This window comes from Alternaria ethzedia, assembly GCF_023757985.1.
Source record: "Alternaria ethzedia strain BMP 0044 chromosome Unknown scaffold_59, whole genome shotgun sequence".
Taxonomy (NCBI): domain Eukaryota; kingdom Fungi; phylum Ascomycota; class Dothideomycetes; order Pleosporales; family Pleosporaceae; genus Alternaria; species Alternaria ethzedia.
The window spans coordinates 26,784-42,706 of NW_026056252.1; the positions used below are offsets into that span (position 1 = coordinate 26,784).

The 15,923-nt window shown below is 54.4% G+C and overlaps 8 protein-coding genes across 8 annotated transcripts; 5 read left to right on the forward strand and 3 right to left on the reverse strand.

The window, feature by feature from the left end:
* Positions 1-687: 687 nt before the first annotated feature.
* On the forward strand, positions 688-2,754 carry J4E87_010890 (uncharacterized protein; the record flags this gene model as incomplete). The annotated part of the gene is made up of 3 exons (XM_049382460.1): positions 688-860; positions 909-1,933; positions 1,982-2,754. 3 exons carry the CDS (start codon positions 688-690, stop codon positions 2,752-2,754), a joined length of 1,971 nt encoding a protein of 656 aa, XP_049227780.1.
* A 477-nt stretch (positions 2,755-3,231) lies between these two features.
* On the forward strand, positions 3,232-4,455 carry J4E87_010891 (uncharacterized protein; the record flags this gene model as incomplete). The annotated part of the gene is made up of 1 exon (XM_049382461.1): positions 3,232-4,455. One exon carries the CDS (start codon positions 3,232-3,234, stop codon positions 4,453-4,455), a length of 1,224 nt encoding a protein of 407 aa, XP_049227781.1.
* Positions 4,456-4,818: 363 nt separating this feature from the next.
* On the forward strand, positions 4,819-5,294 carry J4E87_010892 (uncharacterized protein; the record flags this gene model as incomplete). Its single annotated transcript, XM_049382462.1, has 2 exons — positions 4,819-4,939; positions 5,128-5,294. 2 exons carry the CDS (start codon positions 4,819-4,821, stop codon positions 5,292-5,294), a joined length of 288 nt encoding a protein of 95 aa, XP_049227782.1.
* A 470-nt stretch (positions 5,295-5,764) lies between these two features.
* 60S (60s acidic ribosomal protein P2) lies at positions 5,765-6,526 on the reverse strand (the record flags this gene model as incomplete). The annotated part of the gene is made up of 4 exons (XM_049382463.1): positions 5,765-6,095; positions 6,145-6,194; positions 6,288-6,343; positions 6,502-6,526. 4 exons carry the CDS (start codon positions 6,524-6,526, stop codon positions 5,765-5,767), a joined length of 462 nt encoding a protein of 153 aa, XP_049227783.1.
* Positions 6,527-6,719: 193 nt separating this feature from the next.
* On the forward strand, positions 6,720-7,592 carry J4E87_010894 (uncharacterized protein; the record flags this gene model as incomplete). Its single annotated transcript, XM_049382464.1, has 1 exon — positions 6,720-7,592. The coding sequence occupies one exon, from the start codon at positions 6,720-6,722 to the stop codon at positions 7,590-7,592; it is 873 nt and encodes a 290-aa protein (XP_049227784.1).
* A 1,459-nt stretch (positions 7,593-9,051) lies between these two features.
* J4E87_010895 (uncharacterized protein) lies at positions 9,052-10,298 on the forward strand (the record flags this gene model as incomplete). Its single annotated transcript, XM_049382465.1, has 2 exons — positions 9,052-9,848; positions 9,905-10,298. The coding sequence occupies 2 exons, from the start codon at positions 9,052-9,054 to the stop codon at positions 10,296-10,298; spliced, it is 1,191 nt and encodes a 396-aa protein (XP_049227785.1).
* A 784-nt stretch (positions 10,299-11,082) lies between these two features.
* Positions 11,083-13,978, reverse strand: J4E87_010896 (uncharacterized protein; the record flags this gene model as incomplete). The annotated part of the gene is made up of 3 exons (XM_049382466.1): positions 11,083-11,132; positions 11,185-13,874; positions 13,956-13,978. The coding sequence occupies 3 exons, from the start codon at positions 13,976-13,978 to the stop codon at positions 11,083-11,085; spliced, it is 2,763 nt and encodes a 920-aa protein (XP_049227786.1).
* Positions 13,979-15,321: 1,343 nt separating this feature from the next.
* Positions 15,322-15,819, reverse strand: J4E87_010897 (uncharacterized protein; the record flags this gene model as incomplete). The annotated part of the gene is made up of 1 exon (XM_049382467.1): positions 15,322-15,819. The coding sequence occupies one exon, from the start codon at positions 15,817-15,819 to the stop codon at positions 15,322-15,324; it is 498 nt and encodes a 165-aa protein (XP_049227787.1).
* Positions 15,820-15,923: the final 104 nt, after the last annotated feature.

Genomic DNA, 15,923 nt, shown 5'->3' on the forward strand with positions numbered 1-15,923 from the left:
GGTGTCGAGGTGAGGTAGTGGTGTTGGTGGGGTCGAGAGATTTTCTTGTTCGGCGAGGGGCAAGAACAAGCGACGTAGCTGCCGACTGGCGGCGGGAGGAGGGTGGAGAGCGCGGCCTGTGACTACTGCGCGCCTTGGCTACGTGAATGCGAAAGTCTTCAGGAGAGGCAAACGGCAGCCCACTCGGCTTATGTGAATTTATTTGTCCCTGACTGTGCCCGTAAGGCAGCACAGTCACGGTAGGGCAGTCGACTGGGCGCTGACAGAGGCTCGCTTGCACGGCCACTCAGCGGGCGGCGGGCATGGTGAGCAGCAGCAGCGCATGTGCAGTAACCCGTTATCAGCGCGTGCCTTGGGTAGCTCCGGCTGGGGGCAGCTATGACGGCAGACCGGCGGGGCCGCATGAATCCCTCGTGATAGCCATCTTGACTTTCTGCGTCGTTCTATGGCAGACGTGCCTCGCTCGGCGCTTCTTTATATAATCAGGACGGTCATGGATAGCGGCTATCACCCGCAATCCACCAGGCGCAATCTCATCCCGACGATAGCCAGCTATCGACTCAAGTAGCTCCCGCCTCCCTGCAGGGTTTGAATCAACAGTTTTAGACGATATATCGCCTGGCCTGCCCCATACGTTCTTCTTGGTCGCGCCTGCTCCATCTGTCGTGACGCCCTGACGTACTCACCATGGATAACAGAGGAAAGCAGCCATCCGCCTGGAGCGCCTACGACTCCAACCGCCCATCCATCGACTCAGATACGGAGAGCCATGTGCAGTGGGACGAGCTCTCGAGGCGGCCCAGTGGAGAGAGCAATGCCGGGAGGTGGACTGGCACCGCGGGAGAGCTGCGCAGGCGGAGGTGAGCATATCGCGCCGCTCGCGTGACACTGCAGCTAACAGAAAGCAGGTCTTCCGTAGGACAGCAGATTAGCGCGCTGGGCGAAGTTGGAGGCGTCAACAGTATCAACAACTTTGCGCGATCGTGGCAGCGGGCAGCCGGCTTCTTCGAGATCACCCCCGTGCGCCCTTCCTTCCGTGTCGAGACAGACGACGAAGGCGACGACACAGAGGAGTCCGACTTCTCGCGCAGCGGACTGCCCACGCCAGTACCCGACCAACGGTCCGCCCTGCGACAGGCCTTCCAGAACGAGGGCAGACGCGCATCCGACAATGCCATCACAGACGAGGAGAATGGCGCGACCGAGCGGAGCCAGCTGCTGCCCAACGGCGTCGAACAGCGCCTGAGAGGGAGAGGGTCGAGCATCTTCCAGATCGAACCTTCGCTATCGTCACCCTTCGGCGCGAGTTATGGCACGGGATACGGCAGTCTGAGTTCGCGCGTCAACGAGTCGTCCATGCGCCATGCCGGCCGACTCTTCACAGAGCAACAGATGAAGGGCGTTGGGGAGCCAGAACAAGAACGAGAGCCGCTCCTGGTCAAGCAGGTCGAGGAGGACGGACACATTATCAACGTAGTTGTTGGTCAATCCACCCTGCCCCAGACAATCTTCAACTCCGTCAACGTCCTGGTCGGCGTTGGACTGCTCACATTGCCACTTGCACTCAAGTACTCTGGATGGCTGATAGGCATGGTTTTCCTCGCATGGTCTGCCATAGTGACTGGCTACACTGCAAAGCTCCTAGCCAAATGTCTCGACGTTGATGGTTCTCTCATTACCTTTGCTGATCTTGCCTACGTCTCTTTTGGAACCAAAGCGCGGGTAGCCACTAGTATCCTATTCTCCTTGGAGTTGCTAGCAGCATGTGTAGCGCTGGTCGTGCTTTTCGCTGACAGCATGGACGCTCTCATCCCCGGTTGGGACGTTTTCCAGTGGAAGATTGTCTGTGGGCTGATCTTGATACCATTGAGCTTCCTACCCCTCCGCTTTCTGTCATTCACATCTATTCTGGGTGTAATGTCTTGCTTTGGAAGTGAGTCAACAACTACATGCATCATATTCGTCAGCTAACATGGAATAGTCACCCTCGCTATATGGGTCGATGGACTTGCCAAACCCGACGCTCCCGGCTCCATCCGCCAGCCCATGACTCAATACCTGTTCCCCGACAACTGGATGACCGTACCACTCTCCATTGGCCTTCTCATGTCCCCTTGGGGTGGTCACTCTGTTTTCCCAAACATCTACCGCGACATGCGACACCCATACAAGTACAGGAAGGCCGTCAATGTCACCTACATCTTCACCTACTTGATCGATGTCGGCATGGCCTGCGCTGGTATCCTCATGTTCGGAGACGGTGTCAAAGAAGAAGTGACAAGCAACATCTTCCTCACCAAAGGCTTTCCTCAAGGCATATCCGTTTTCATCGCCATCTGCATCGCCATCATTCCGTTGACCAAGATCCCGCTCAACGCACGCCCTATCGTCAGCACGTTGGAAGTTCTCTTCGGTCTGGACACGCGCTCTCTGGCCATGTCCTCGTCCATTGACGGCATGAGCGGACTCACTCGAGGAGCGCTCAAGATCACCCTTCGCATCGTTACCATTGTCATCTTCGTTATCATCGCAATCGTATTCCCTTCATTCGACCGCATCATGACACTTCTCGGCAGTGTCGCCTGCTTTAGCATTTGCATCATCCTACCCTTGGCGTTTCACTTGAAATTGTTCGGAAAAGAGATATCTAGTGGGGAGAAGACGATGAACTGGGTGTTGATTGTCGTCAGCACTATTATGGCTATCATCAGCACTGTTTTTGCATGCCTGCCCAAAGAGATGATTGGGGCTTAGGAACGAAAGTATGGAGATCATGACGATGTCGGAATGATTATAGTTGTCTGGTAATGTGTTTGTTTAGTAAAAGTTTGATATCCGGGTGGTAATGGGCATGGCGTTCTTGTGCATTTGAAGGGTTGTTCTCGATATGAAATATTATTTTGCATAGCACCATGTAAGTTCAAGGTCACCAGTCTCGTAGTATGCTTCTTGAGAAGAGAGTGTGAGGGCTGTGTAGCAGTTGAAATCTGGGCGTGCAAGTGTGCAGAACAGAATTTGGGAATCATGTGACCAAGGCGCAGTGAATGGTTTGAATGGGTTTGAATATGCTTCTTGAGTGTTAGTGCGAATGGAGGCCAAACTGGACTCCGCCGCTCCACCGCTCACTTACTGGCTGCGTTTGCTCTCTCAACTTTACTCGATATCCTGCATAGACTCACCGGTCTCGACTCCTATCCCCAACTATTCAAACCCCCTTCCAACTAACTGAAGATGCGCGCATCGTATCTCACGTCACGCTCGATGGGGCTGTTACTGCTTTCCGCAACTTATATTGTGGCTATTGTTCCCCCGGCTGGTATTTCTAACACTACCCTCATCTTGACAACCAATACCACCTTCAACAACAAACTCCACTCCGCTACCGGAACTGGCCCAGTCAGAACCGCCGCTGGTGACTTATGGACACTGGCTGTCGCCCGTGGCGCCAAGCTCCTCCAAGGCATGAGTTCCAGCGACGCTCAAGCCGCGGCTCTCTACGGCCTAGGCACCACTGCTGAAAGTCCATTCGACGGGGACCTCGTCGCCAAGCTACGTGAATGGGGTTACAACGATGCGACTGAGGAGCTCGCGAAGTCAGCAGACGAAGCATGTGACTTTGACGACCCCTACATGAAGACAGCCTTTGACGAACTAGCCATCGGAACCAAGAGCATGCGCCAGGGTGGTCCAAACCATTGTTTCCAAATCGAGCATGCCAACGGTCCAGCCATGAAGAAGGACGAAAAGGGCGAAATGCCGGAATTGGAGCATCAACGGTACGAGGTCTGCGGCAAGGAATATCGTGCTACGGGCGCAGAATTCAATATTGGCGCCAACTCACAGGCAGGCGCAATATACGGAAACCTTCTCTACTCTCCCGCAAGAAATGCAAGAAATCTATGGTCTGAAGACCCCCCTGCCGATACCTTGCCTGCGATACGCAGTGTCTCGGATATGGCGTGGGCGGTCTGGAATCGCGTTCATACCAACCCGCGAGAGTTCCAGAACATCAGGTACCTGTTCGTTATGCAGATCATGAATCCAGAGACGCGTCAACACGTTAAGCGTGCCCGGCGTACGCTGTCGCCACCGAAGGGGGAGGTGCCGGAGCCCTGGCCAGGAACCGATTTCAGCATGGAGACGGACGCTGGGAAAGCTCTGTTGGGAAGTCCTGTTGGGCGATGGGCTGGCTACTTCCTTATGCAGCATAAGCGGCGGTTGGGAGGTAACAAGTCCATCTCCAAGGTGAGAGTGTTCAAGGGGATGGAAGACGAGAACTGGCCGTATTTCCTGTTTTACGTTGCTGGTACCACGGCGTCTGCAGCAAATGAGGAGGCAGGTATGGGGGTGGCTGATGTATACAATGAGACGCGAGTTATGCGAAGAAGTGAGGACGGAAGAAATGTCATTCGGGAGCATGTGTTGAGGATGACACTGCCAAAGTCCGTAGACTGAGCGTCTTGTTGTCGGTTTTAATCACAACATCTTACCTGTTGCCAATCCAACACCCATACATACCCAGCACTCCCGGAACTTGCAATAAGAAAAAAACAACCATGGGACTCAAAATCGTTGAAGAGAGACAAGGAAGTCAGCAAACCCAAATCTTGAGTGTGTCCGTCTTCCCCAAGGCTGACTAACCCCCATCGGTCCCTCCGCGGCTGAACCTCCGATGCGCAAAGCTTCAAGTACGTCAATCCAGACAAAAACTACAGCCCGCACTTGCAACCAGCCACACCGTCTCCGTCCTCCACCCGAAAACCCCCACGATACACGCCGGCGCAGTCTTGCGACTACACATACACACAAGAAGAAAAGATGGACTCCCTAGGTGGTGGCGGTTTCGGCAACGCCGACTTGAGCAAGCTGTCCGACCGCGACAAGCAGGAACTGCAGCAATTCGCTATGAATGAGGGACAGAAGGCTAGGATTCAATCTTGTACGTCTTTTTATCCCTCTAGGAGCTCTCTTGCGACGAATTGAGTCTATGCACTATGCCTCTACCACCTCCCTCTGTGGATACAACCGCCCTCGACCATCACACCCTCCACCCAAAGCCCTTCCTTCCCGCCTTCCCATGTCCCACTCCCATAAGTACCCATTCGCTAACTCAACTCCTCCAAATAGCGATACACTCCCTCACCGACACATGTTTCCGCAAATGCATCCCCGCGGGTACCGTCAAGGCGGGCAAATTGGACAAGTACGAGGAGCCGTGCATGCGGCAGTGTGTGGATCGGTTCTTGGACGCGAATATGGTTGTGCTGAGGGAGTTGGAGAGGTTGAGGGGATAGATGGGGTATGGGAAGAGAGGGGGTGATACAAGTGACGAGACAGGATGTGTATGATAATGAGGGGACTTTATGATCTGTATAACACTGCATGACGGAACCGTCGGGTGTATGGCATTCGGAATGGAGATATGAGGTACATGGTAGACATTGCGGTGCGTCCAGCATTGCATTGATCTCTCCTACCGAGCAAACTTTCATGGCTATTTGAATGTCTCTATATCTGAAAGATCGAGCTGTGTCGCATGTCCAGGAATCACAATTCAGGAAAGAACAATGTCACAGCACGGAAATGTAAAGGTTGTTGAGGACCAAGTCCAACTTGGCGTCATGTGGAAATCTGATTCATTCGAGTCACCGTGACTACGTTTATCCCATGAACGCCCGCCATGCATATCACATCGCTTTTTCCATTGCCAGGTATAACCAGACCCTATCATGACCATGCCTTCCCTTATACAGAGACCACCTCTTTAAACGATGGCGAGCTTGGTGGCCGCAATGTCGAGAGCGTCGACATCGGCGGTGAGGCGGCAGAAAGCCTTCTTTGAGCCGTCGGGGCGGATCAGGGTGTTGATCTTGACGCAGCTGACGTCGTACTGCTTCTTGAGGGCGGCGGCGATTTGGCGCTTGTTGGCCTTGACGTTGCAGATGAAGACGAGGGTGTTGTTCTCCTCAATCTTCTTCATGGCCGACTCGGTGTTGAGAGGGTGGATGAGAACCTTCTCGGCGTCCATGCGGGGGGCATGGGGGACCGACTTGCGAGGGTACTTGCCGGCGCGGGACAGCTCGAGGGTCTTGGGGCTGCGGCACGTTAGCAGGCGACATCTCGCAGCGTTGGAGTCGGGCATACCGGTGGAAGCTGGTGTTCTTCCTGATCGCGCGCTTCTTGTTCGCATACGACTGTCATCTCGTTAATTGTGCCCATCACACGAGAAGTACAGCCCGTCAGAGGTATGTTTCTGACACGACTCAAGAGGATCAAGGGAGGCTTACGCCGCGGAGGGCCGCTTTGGCAGCAGCATTGGCCTGCTTGCCAGTCTTGGTAGGGGCTGTGAAGGATGTTAGCGATGAGCGCAATAGGAGGGTCGCTGATCGAGGCGCATTCGCAAAGTTCCCTTTTCCACAGACTGCTGCCGCGGTCCGGTGCCACTTTGCGACATGTATGCTCCTCCTCGATTTCGCAGTTACGGTGTCTGCGTTGACGTACTCTTGGATACGGCCTTGGGTCCCATTTTGGCGGTTGTGGTGGTCCTGGAGTTAGTGTCGAGAGTCGCAATCGAAAAGTTGTGGTTTTTGCTCCGGCTACAAGTTGAGTGTGGGAAGAAAGCACGCTAACACACTAGCGCCAAATCCTTGCATCTGAGCTCTCGGCGTCGCTCAACCATCACCTTACCTCAGCCATGTGACTGCAACATCAAAATCGTCATGGCCGTGAAAAAGCGCCAAAAGACTCTGTCGCATGGCCGACCACCCGTCAGCAAGCCGAAAGAGCGTATGACCTCGGAGCGCTCCAGGACTATCATTCGCACCCATCACCGACTACAGAAGGAGCATGCAGCAGCCTTGAAGAAAGGGGATGTGAGCTCAGCAGAAGAGATTGCGCGAGCTATCGAGAAGAATGGAGGCATCAAGATGTACCAGGCTGCAAGCAAGCAAGGTCAGGCGAAAGACAGGGGTGGTGATTCTAGCAAGCTGTTAGTCGACTGGCTCCAGCAATCCAAGGTTTTGGACCCCAAAGCACGGGATCGTCGTAGGGCTGGCGACGCCGAACTCAGATGTCTCGAAGTTGGAGCTTTGTCAACCAAGAACGAGATCTCCAAGTACGCAAGCGTCATCGACATGACGAGGATCGATCTGAACAGTCAAGGGCCGGGCATCGAAAAGCAGGATTTCATGGAGCGGCCACTTCCTACATGCGACGATGAGCGCTTCGATATTATCTCCCTATCTCTCGTACTCAACTATGTTCCGGATGCAGTTGGTCGAGGCGAGATGCTCAAACGCATCACCAAGTTCTTGAGAAAGGGCGTTGCATGGACTGAGACGGCCGATTCGGTGTTGCCAGCTCTATTCTTTGTTCTACCTCTACCGTGCGTCGACAACTCACGCTATCTCGACGAAGATCTGTTTCTGGGAATCATGGGCGATCTAGGTTTCACGATGAGATTCAGCAAAAACACTTCAAAGCTGTGCTACTACTTGTTTACCTTGACGAATGAGCCTAAGGCTACGACGGCTGAGAAAAGGAAGATCAGAGACGGACCGGGAATGAACAACTTCTGCATCGTTGTGGAATGAACGTCCAGATGACGGCAGCTTGTCATTAGTTGCTAGATTACGCCGTCCACAACTCTACTCGGCGACGAAGCAAGGCGAGAACGCGCTCAAGCGCGATTGGTTCATCATACAAGTCAAAGATGACCAGGAAGAAAATACTCTCGTATTCTTTGCGAAGACCAAGATGTCGCGACATCGCAGCGGTTCTGGTTGGCATGGCCCTGTTCCAAGCGGAGACTTCGACGTGTGTGCTGTCACTGCGACTACGACAACTCTGGCTACACTCGAATGCAAGCGGATTCTCAGCGAACAATCTCTCTGGAAGGAGCCGATATTTAGATTGATGGTAGGAGTACCACCGACGCCATCGCGGGGCTGTCATTGTATGCTCTAGCCTGTTGTACTTGTATGGAGAAGACTTGGGATCCACATCTACGCATCCTTACATCCGTTTATGGATTTACAGTTCTGATATGGTCAACAATCTACAGAATGGGTTCCATTTAAGCGCAATGTAGAGAACGCGGGATCATGTAGCAGGTTCGTCGACGATGTTGCGGGCGCCTACCGAGTCAACAATATCCACCGGACCATCACCGGACTACGCTCGGTATTTCGTGTAATATATACACTGGTTCTAGACTCACTAGTACTTACCACGCGACTGTACTACACGGCCGATAAAGTCCCGAAGTGCCACAAATCGGTTTCCTTGAAACGCTTTGGTTCCCGAATTAGTATCGCATAGCCACGCAACACACTCGCGGCGTTACTGCTAAACAACGCATCATGCTACGGCTGCGCAACAAGCAGTTGTAGAACGTCGCTTGCGGTGTTCTACTTTTCAAAATCCGGTTCCCGGCAGCGAATTTCAAAAATACTGCATGTTCCCGTCTTCTCATCTCACGCATGTTTGATCGCCTTTTAGCGCATCCTACGCCTTAGCGCCACACGACTCACAATGCCCCCAACTCATCATACCAAGCATTGACACAAGCATTTTCTGAAACGGACTCTGACTTGCTCAACCCCAAACGCCCGTCAATCAACGGATGCATATCACTGGGGCTGGACTAGAAAAAGGCGAGAAGCGCGTGGGTACCTAGCCGGCATTTTCCCGCTACGTTCGGTGGGTCGAGACAACGGAATTGGTGATCAAGAGATGAGCTTATTCGCATTCCTCCCGAGCGCAAATTTCCACATGTTAGTTTACTGCGTGGCGCTGCGTTGGGTTAGTCAAGTAAAATGAGATGTAAGCGTTGTTCGAGGCCTTTATGTAGGGCGGGGACGCCCTTTCGTAGAGCTTCAAGCTTCTGGTAACTCTCTCAACACGAAGTCGAACTTCCATCTTTTTTTGCAAGCCGCTGAGCTGCTGCCATTCATTACTTGGACTCGTTGATACGATCCTATACAGTCTTTTCCAACAAGTCGTCGTTCGAATTCCATCTTCCGTCACTCCATCAAACAGTCATCAGACACCATGAAGTCCACCTTCTTCTCTCTTCTCCCCATCGCGGGTCTCGCTGTTGCTGAGTCCGTCTGCTCCCAGCAGACTGTCACCACGACCGCAACTGAAACAGTGTACGAGACTGCAAAGCCCGTGGATGTTGCCGACGCTACCGCTAGCAAGTCTGGCGCTTGCTCTTCCAGGAGCACTGTCTACACCACCACCTACGAGAAAGTCTACGTCACTGTCACCCCCGGTGCTGGCTCTGCTACTCCCGACGCTGTCGAAGATGTCACATCCACCAGCACCAAGGAGATCCTCACCACCGTCACCGTTCACCCAACTGGTGCTCCCTATGGCAACGCCACCACCTCTGCTCTCTTCAAGCCTGCAGGATCTTCCGACTCGCCCTCCTACCCTACGATGAGCGTCCTCCCGACCACCAAGCTAGACTACAGCTCGCTTGCCTACACTCCGATCCCCCAGAGTGATGCATCAAAGTCTTACGCTGCCGCCCAGTCATCCAGCGCTGCCGCAGTGCCTGCCTCCGAGTCCAAGGCTCCAGCTCCTGCCGCATCCCAGGCCGCGGCTCCCGCTGACAAGGCTGCCGTATCATCTGCCGCCTCCAAGCGCGGCGAAGCCACTTTCTACGGCGGAAACACTGAGGGCGGCATGTGCTCTTTCGTTGGCTACACCATCCCCGCCGGTCTCTACGGCACCGCGCTCTCCGACTCCAACTGGGACAACGGCAACGCCTGCGGTGTGTGCGTCAGCGTAACCGGCCCTAACGGTAACAAAATCACCGCCATGGTCACCGACCAATGCCCAGGGTAAGCAATCCCACCGTACAAATCTCACAAAAAACACATACTAACCCCACCCCCAGCTGCGGCCCCAACCACCTCGACCTCTACCCCGACGGCTTCGCCAAACTGGCAGAGCCCTCCAAGGGCGTCATCAACGTCGACTGGACCCCCGTCCCCTGCGGCATCACCACCCCCATCGTCCTCAAGAACAAATCCGGCACCTCCAAATTCTGGTTCAGCATGCAAGTCATGAACTCCAACGTCGCCGTCTCCAAACTCGAAGTCTCCGTCGACTCTGGCAAGACCTGGCAGCCGACTACCCGCAAGCCGTACAACTTCTTCGAGAACCCGGCTGGCTTTGGCGCGGACAGCGTCGATGTTAAGATTACGAGTGAGGGGGGCAAGGAGATTGTGGTCAAGGGCGTTAGTATTGCGGCGGATAGTAAGAAGACTGCTGGTGGCAACTTTGCTTAGAGTAGTGCAGTGAGACTGAGAGAAAGGGAGGAAGGAGAGGGGTTTGGTTGATGGGCTTGGGGTTTTTGATGATGGATGATTCTTTTTGATTTAAGCGATACCCTTCTTGATGCCTTGTTGATTCGCTTCTCAATATCTTTCGTGGTATATATCTTTGTGTTTGCAGCGTGGACTGCAGTTGCTATCTGAATGAATAAAGCAGTGTCACCATTCAACTTATGAAGTGTTTGTGTGCTATATTGTACCTAAGTTTTGTCCAAGTTGTGTTTCGTCGAAGCTAAGGAGCGACATTATACACCCACGTCTGTGCATTTGGAGGCTGGCATACTTTATCTCAACTTCGCACTGACGCGACGTCAACGGGATCGCTGTTTATGCATGTCCAAAGATATGCCAGACGTGGCGTGAGCCACAGTAGCCCTTCACACATGCCTCGATTGTCGTTAGTCGGTCACGTATTGATGAGATTGATAGACTCCACAGCACTATCACATCATCACTGTACATATCTTAGCAATACTAGCATGAAGAAGATTCTAGGTTCCGTATTGAGAGTAGAAAAGATCTATCATAGGAAAAGACCAACCGGACTCCACCCATGCAGTACTTGACATTCATTCGTGCGTAACATCCCTTTCGCAATCCCCCTTCATTCCAAAGTAAGTTCCCCGTGCTTTCGTTACCATTACCAATCATCAGGTCGTAAGGAGGGTATCGAAATGCGCTAGACATATCCCGTGCAGAGAGGTTCATGTTTGCTCGCTTGCCCAAAGTACCTAATGTTTCAAGGTGTACGAGGGTTCTTCGCGAGTTTGCTCAGGGCGCCGAGAAGACCTGCGGGATGTGTTAGTGGAGTCTTGTTGAAAATTCAAGAATGCGAACTTACCGGTTGCGCCGTTGGGCAATGTCGACATGGCGATTGAGTTGCGATCACCGACGGTGACGGTCTGAACATTGGGAACCTTCCATTCCTCCTTCAGCTGCTCTGCCCAGCGGAAGACACCCTCGTCACTTCGGTCGTTTCCAGCCGCGAACACAAAGTCAGGTCGACCCTTCTCAGGGTACTTGCTGAAGATGTATTGCGAAGCGGAAGCTTTGTCAAAGTCGATTGGCTCGATGACAACTGAGTCCTTAGTGGGAACCGCCTTTATGCGCTGCTGCTCACATGCATCGTTAATGTGGTTGGCACAGTCACCAGCATGTCGGCTTGCGGAATCATCCTTGTCGTTGGGCGCTCTGTAGTGGAAGATCATGGAGCAGTGGCGCTCTTCAACCCAACTACCCTCGACACGCTCGAGGTAGTACTGCAAGATGGGCTTGACGGAGTCTTTCCATTTCACAGTCTTCTCTTCGTCGGGAAATTGTATCCACTCTTTCGCGCTGGGTTCGCGCAAGAAGCAACCATTCTCCGCGATGAGACCGAGACCTCGCACGCGGTTAAAGATGAGCTCAGTCTCTCGAACAGTACGTCCAGTCATGACGTAAACATCGTTCTTGTCATCAGCAACAAGGTCGTTCAGCACGACAATGACACGCTCGGTGTTCGCCAGGACGGTGTTGTTAACAGATCCGTAGGATGCGAGGGTGCCTTCGTAGTCGAGTACAAAGAGTCGTCGCTGAGATGCCTGGTAGGTACGCGCAAGATTGCTGGACGAAAGACGGGGAATGGACATGGTGTCGCGCTTGAACTGCTCCTCGTGGACCTTTGAGAGATGGCAGCTGAGGTTGTTAACCCAGAAGTCACCAGTCTGGTGCATAACCGTATCGCGCAACTTGGTATATCTGCGTTCCTTTTCGGAATCAGTCATCTCCAAGGCGACCTTGAACGCTTGTGCGATGCTGTTGTAGTCCCAGGGGTTCACAGCCAAGTCGGCACCTTGGAAGACTGAAGCACTTCCGGTGAACTCACTGAGGATGACAGGACCGTGCTTCTTTGGACTCGCGCGACCGTCCTGGCAGATGACGAATTCGTGGCAAGTAAGGTTCATGCCTTCACGAAGACTGGTAATCGCGAGGGCATCGGCAATGGAAAGAAGCGCGAGATATTGCGAAAAAGCGATATCCTGCCTCAGGAATACGAGAGGGTTATGCGTCAAGGTTGAGTGAACCGCGTCGATGCGAGTGACGATCTCTGAGACGGTTGCAGCGAGTTCAGTGTCTTCGGTGGTAGATGTGGCGACTTGGATCATAACAACCTTGTCTTTCCACTCGGGGTTCTTGTTGAGGAACAACTCGAACGCTAACAGCTTCTGCCTGACACCACGGATGTTGTCGAGCTTGTCGCGAGCAACGATGACCTTCTTGCCCTCGTACCGCTTCTGCATGGTCTGAATCCACTCTAGCACCTCGGGTTCCTCGCGGGCCAGGGCGAGAGCGCGAGGATCAATGCCGATAGGCGATGAGTGTACGTTGACGAAGCGGTTCTCAAGTTGGACACCGTCCTCAGTAGCCTCGACGGAGAGAATTCGACTGCACGTCTGCAGGAAGTGGTGGGAATACTCTGGTGTCTGGAAAGCGACTAGGTTCGCCCCGAGCATGCCGTTGAGCAGCTCCTTCCGCGCGGCCAAGCAGCGGAAGACCTCGGAGGAGGGGAACGCAGTGTGGAGGAAGAAGCCGATCTGTGCATCTGGAAGCTTCTCGCGGATCATCTGTGGGACCAGACACAGGTGGTAGTCATGGATCCAAATGACATCTCCGCGCTTGTAGTTCTTGACGACCTTGTCGGCAAAGGCCTGGTTGACCTTGACGTAGAAGACCCATGAGTGGTCGAGGAAAGCCTTGCTCTTGGGGTGGTCGGGGATGATGTAGTGGAAGACTGGCCACAGGATGGTCTTGCAGTAGTGCGCATAGTGGCCATCGAAGTCCTTATCGCTCACGAAGACGGTGAGGGCGTCCTGCTCCTCCTCGAGCTTCTCGTAGATCTCCGTCTTCTTCTCCTCGTTCAAGCTGTCTGTGGGGAATCCGATCAAGCCGACGGTGATGGTGTCACTAATACATTTGTTGTCCACGGCACAGCGCAGCGCGTTGGTCAGGCCGCCGTTGCCCTGGACAGCTGGCACGACGGAGTACTCGGTGGCCCATCGCGGGTCCGTTGTAGGCTTGCCGGCGTGAGAGCCCTTCATGCGCTCCTTCTGGGCCTGCGCCCGCTCCTGCGCCTTTGCGTATTCGAGGATGGTGTCGGGGGGCGCTGGCTCGGCCCTGGACATGGGCTGGTTGAAGAAGAGACCGGTAGTACCCCATTCGGGGACATGGGCATCGCTACGTACCAGGCCCCGGGGGTCTGCTGGCTTGGGGAAGTGCGTGGCCGCGCTGGGCTGGCCGGGGGTGAAGAAGTCCTCATGCTCCGTCATGCGCATGGGCGTCTTGGGCAGCTGGATGTGTGTCGGCGGCGCCCGCTTAAGGAGGCTCGGAGTCTGCTCTTCGGTTGCATTCTTGCTGACGGGCCGCGATTTGGCTATGCTAGTAGCGGAGGACTCGCGGGCGGTCTCGCTCAGCTTCGGGGGAGCGGCGTCTGGCGGGCTTGGGGGGTTGGACTTGGACTCGTGAAAGTCGACGGTATACGGGAGGAAACTAGCGCTGTTAAAGGGCGAACACGGAGGAGCAGGCAACAGTCACGATGCGCTATCTACAGGCTGACAAGTGAAAAGCGGTACCTACAGGGAGACGACGTGGGTGGTCATGTTGGGCAGCAGTCTGGCGTGGGCGCCCGCTGATCAGAGATTGAGGTTGTAGAAATGGTGGAGAAATGGCAATCAGATATAGGCGGGAGAAGCGGGTCCTGCGCAATGGCTTGGGGCAGACGAGGTGAAGTTATAGAGGCGGTGGGCGCGCGCAGTGAAATTTCCGGCAGCTTCGATCGATCGTGATGAAGCAGGTAGTAGGGAAGCCACGCCTTTAGTTACGCGTGTCAGTCGGGGCCCAAGCAAGAAAGTGCTGCCGGCGTGCTGGGCTGGGGGTTGGGCAAATTCAGGATATCTGGCTGCTGTTCCTGGATGAGGCGTGCGGCTTACGGCAAGGGGCGTACTTGATACTTTCGTGTCCATGGCCGCAAATTGCAAGATTTCAGCCCCGCGGTATGACGTACGGCCACACCGGCACGCACAGCGCGTTTGGTGGGCCTCTCCACCGTCGCACTGCAATCAGCGAAGGCCTTGACTCGACGACGGTCATCTTTACGCAAGTTGCACGGAAGACCGTCGTCAGACAGTGCCGGCGCCTGCTCTGCTAACCTGACAGCTGCGGGAGCTTCCCCATTTAGTCGCGCATCACTGTGCCCCGCCCGCCAATTAGACACACGCCGGCTCGTGCAACCGTTGGGGCCATGGACCATAGCCTGCCTCCGTCCTGCGCGCTGAATCTCCCGAAGCCAGTCGCCGTCTGTGCAGCCCGCGCAGTTTGCAACCTTCACGTGAAGGCTCCCATCTCGATGGGGGTTGGTGGGAAAGTGTTGAGAGCGACTCCAGGGCTAGTGCGCCGTCATGGCATTTCAAAGAATCCGATAGTGCGCGCAGAATTCGATGTTGACCTGCAGCATGGCCCTCCCGCGGCTCACTCCCCCCACATGCTGCTATATTTTCCATGCATGCCGTCTGCAGAGACTTGACGAATCAGCCGTGCTGAACGCGCGCGTGGAATAGACGAGAAGATTGGAGAAATTGCGTGTATGCTGCAGGCCTTGAAACTCTGACCGCGTAGAGCGTCTCACGTATATATCGAGATATCATGCTACCTGGAACCGACACAAACTTCGCCTCACCCTGCCACGGCCTGTCTCGGCCGCGGTATATGCGCCAACATGATATTTTCTTGATAACCCGAACTTGTCGACTACACGAACACACTGAAGACCGCATCGCTAGCTCTTAGTTCATAGAGCCGAACGTGCATGCATCATGTGAGGAACGTATCAAGCAAGAATCTCGACTTCAGCATGTAGGCTGCGTTGGGCTGACCATGACATACTGCATACAACCAGATCAAACCGCAATGTATATATATCTCAACAGTAAAATCACATCTCAGATCAAGCCTTTCTCGAAGCCTTCTTCGGAGCCTTCCTACCCTCAACCCCCTTTCTACTCTCCGCCCCCTCCCCAGGCACACCAAGCCCCACCAAATACGCCGCCCTCACAAGCACCGGCAGCACATTCAGCGAATTAGTAATAACATCCTTCTGACTCCAGCTCCCCAGATCCAACACCCCCCTCGTCCCCATCTCACACCAAGCCGCATAGCAATGCCCCAAATCACACAGTATCAGCCCCAGCACAATCCACCACCACGTCTTCCGATCCTTCACAACGCGCATCAACACGCCCTCTGTGAAGGCGAAGAAGAGGTATGCGGATGCGAGTTGGTCGTATGCGATCTGGGAATCGGGGTGGTACGCGGATGTGGACGGCATGAAGGTAAAGTATTCGGCGGGCGCCCAGTGGAGGTGGTATGTGCCGCCGAGGGCGAAGATGGGCTCGAGGTAGAGGTGCCAGAGGAGGTAGACGAAGGGCGTGTTTGGGGGCGCCATGGCGGGCTGTGTGGCTGCGGCGTGGGTAGGAGGTTATGCGTGGCGTGGCTGCGGCGAGGCAGGGTTTGTGCAAGGGATGGTCGCGAGTTCCGCTGTGCTGGGTA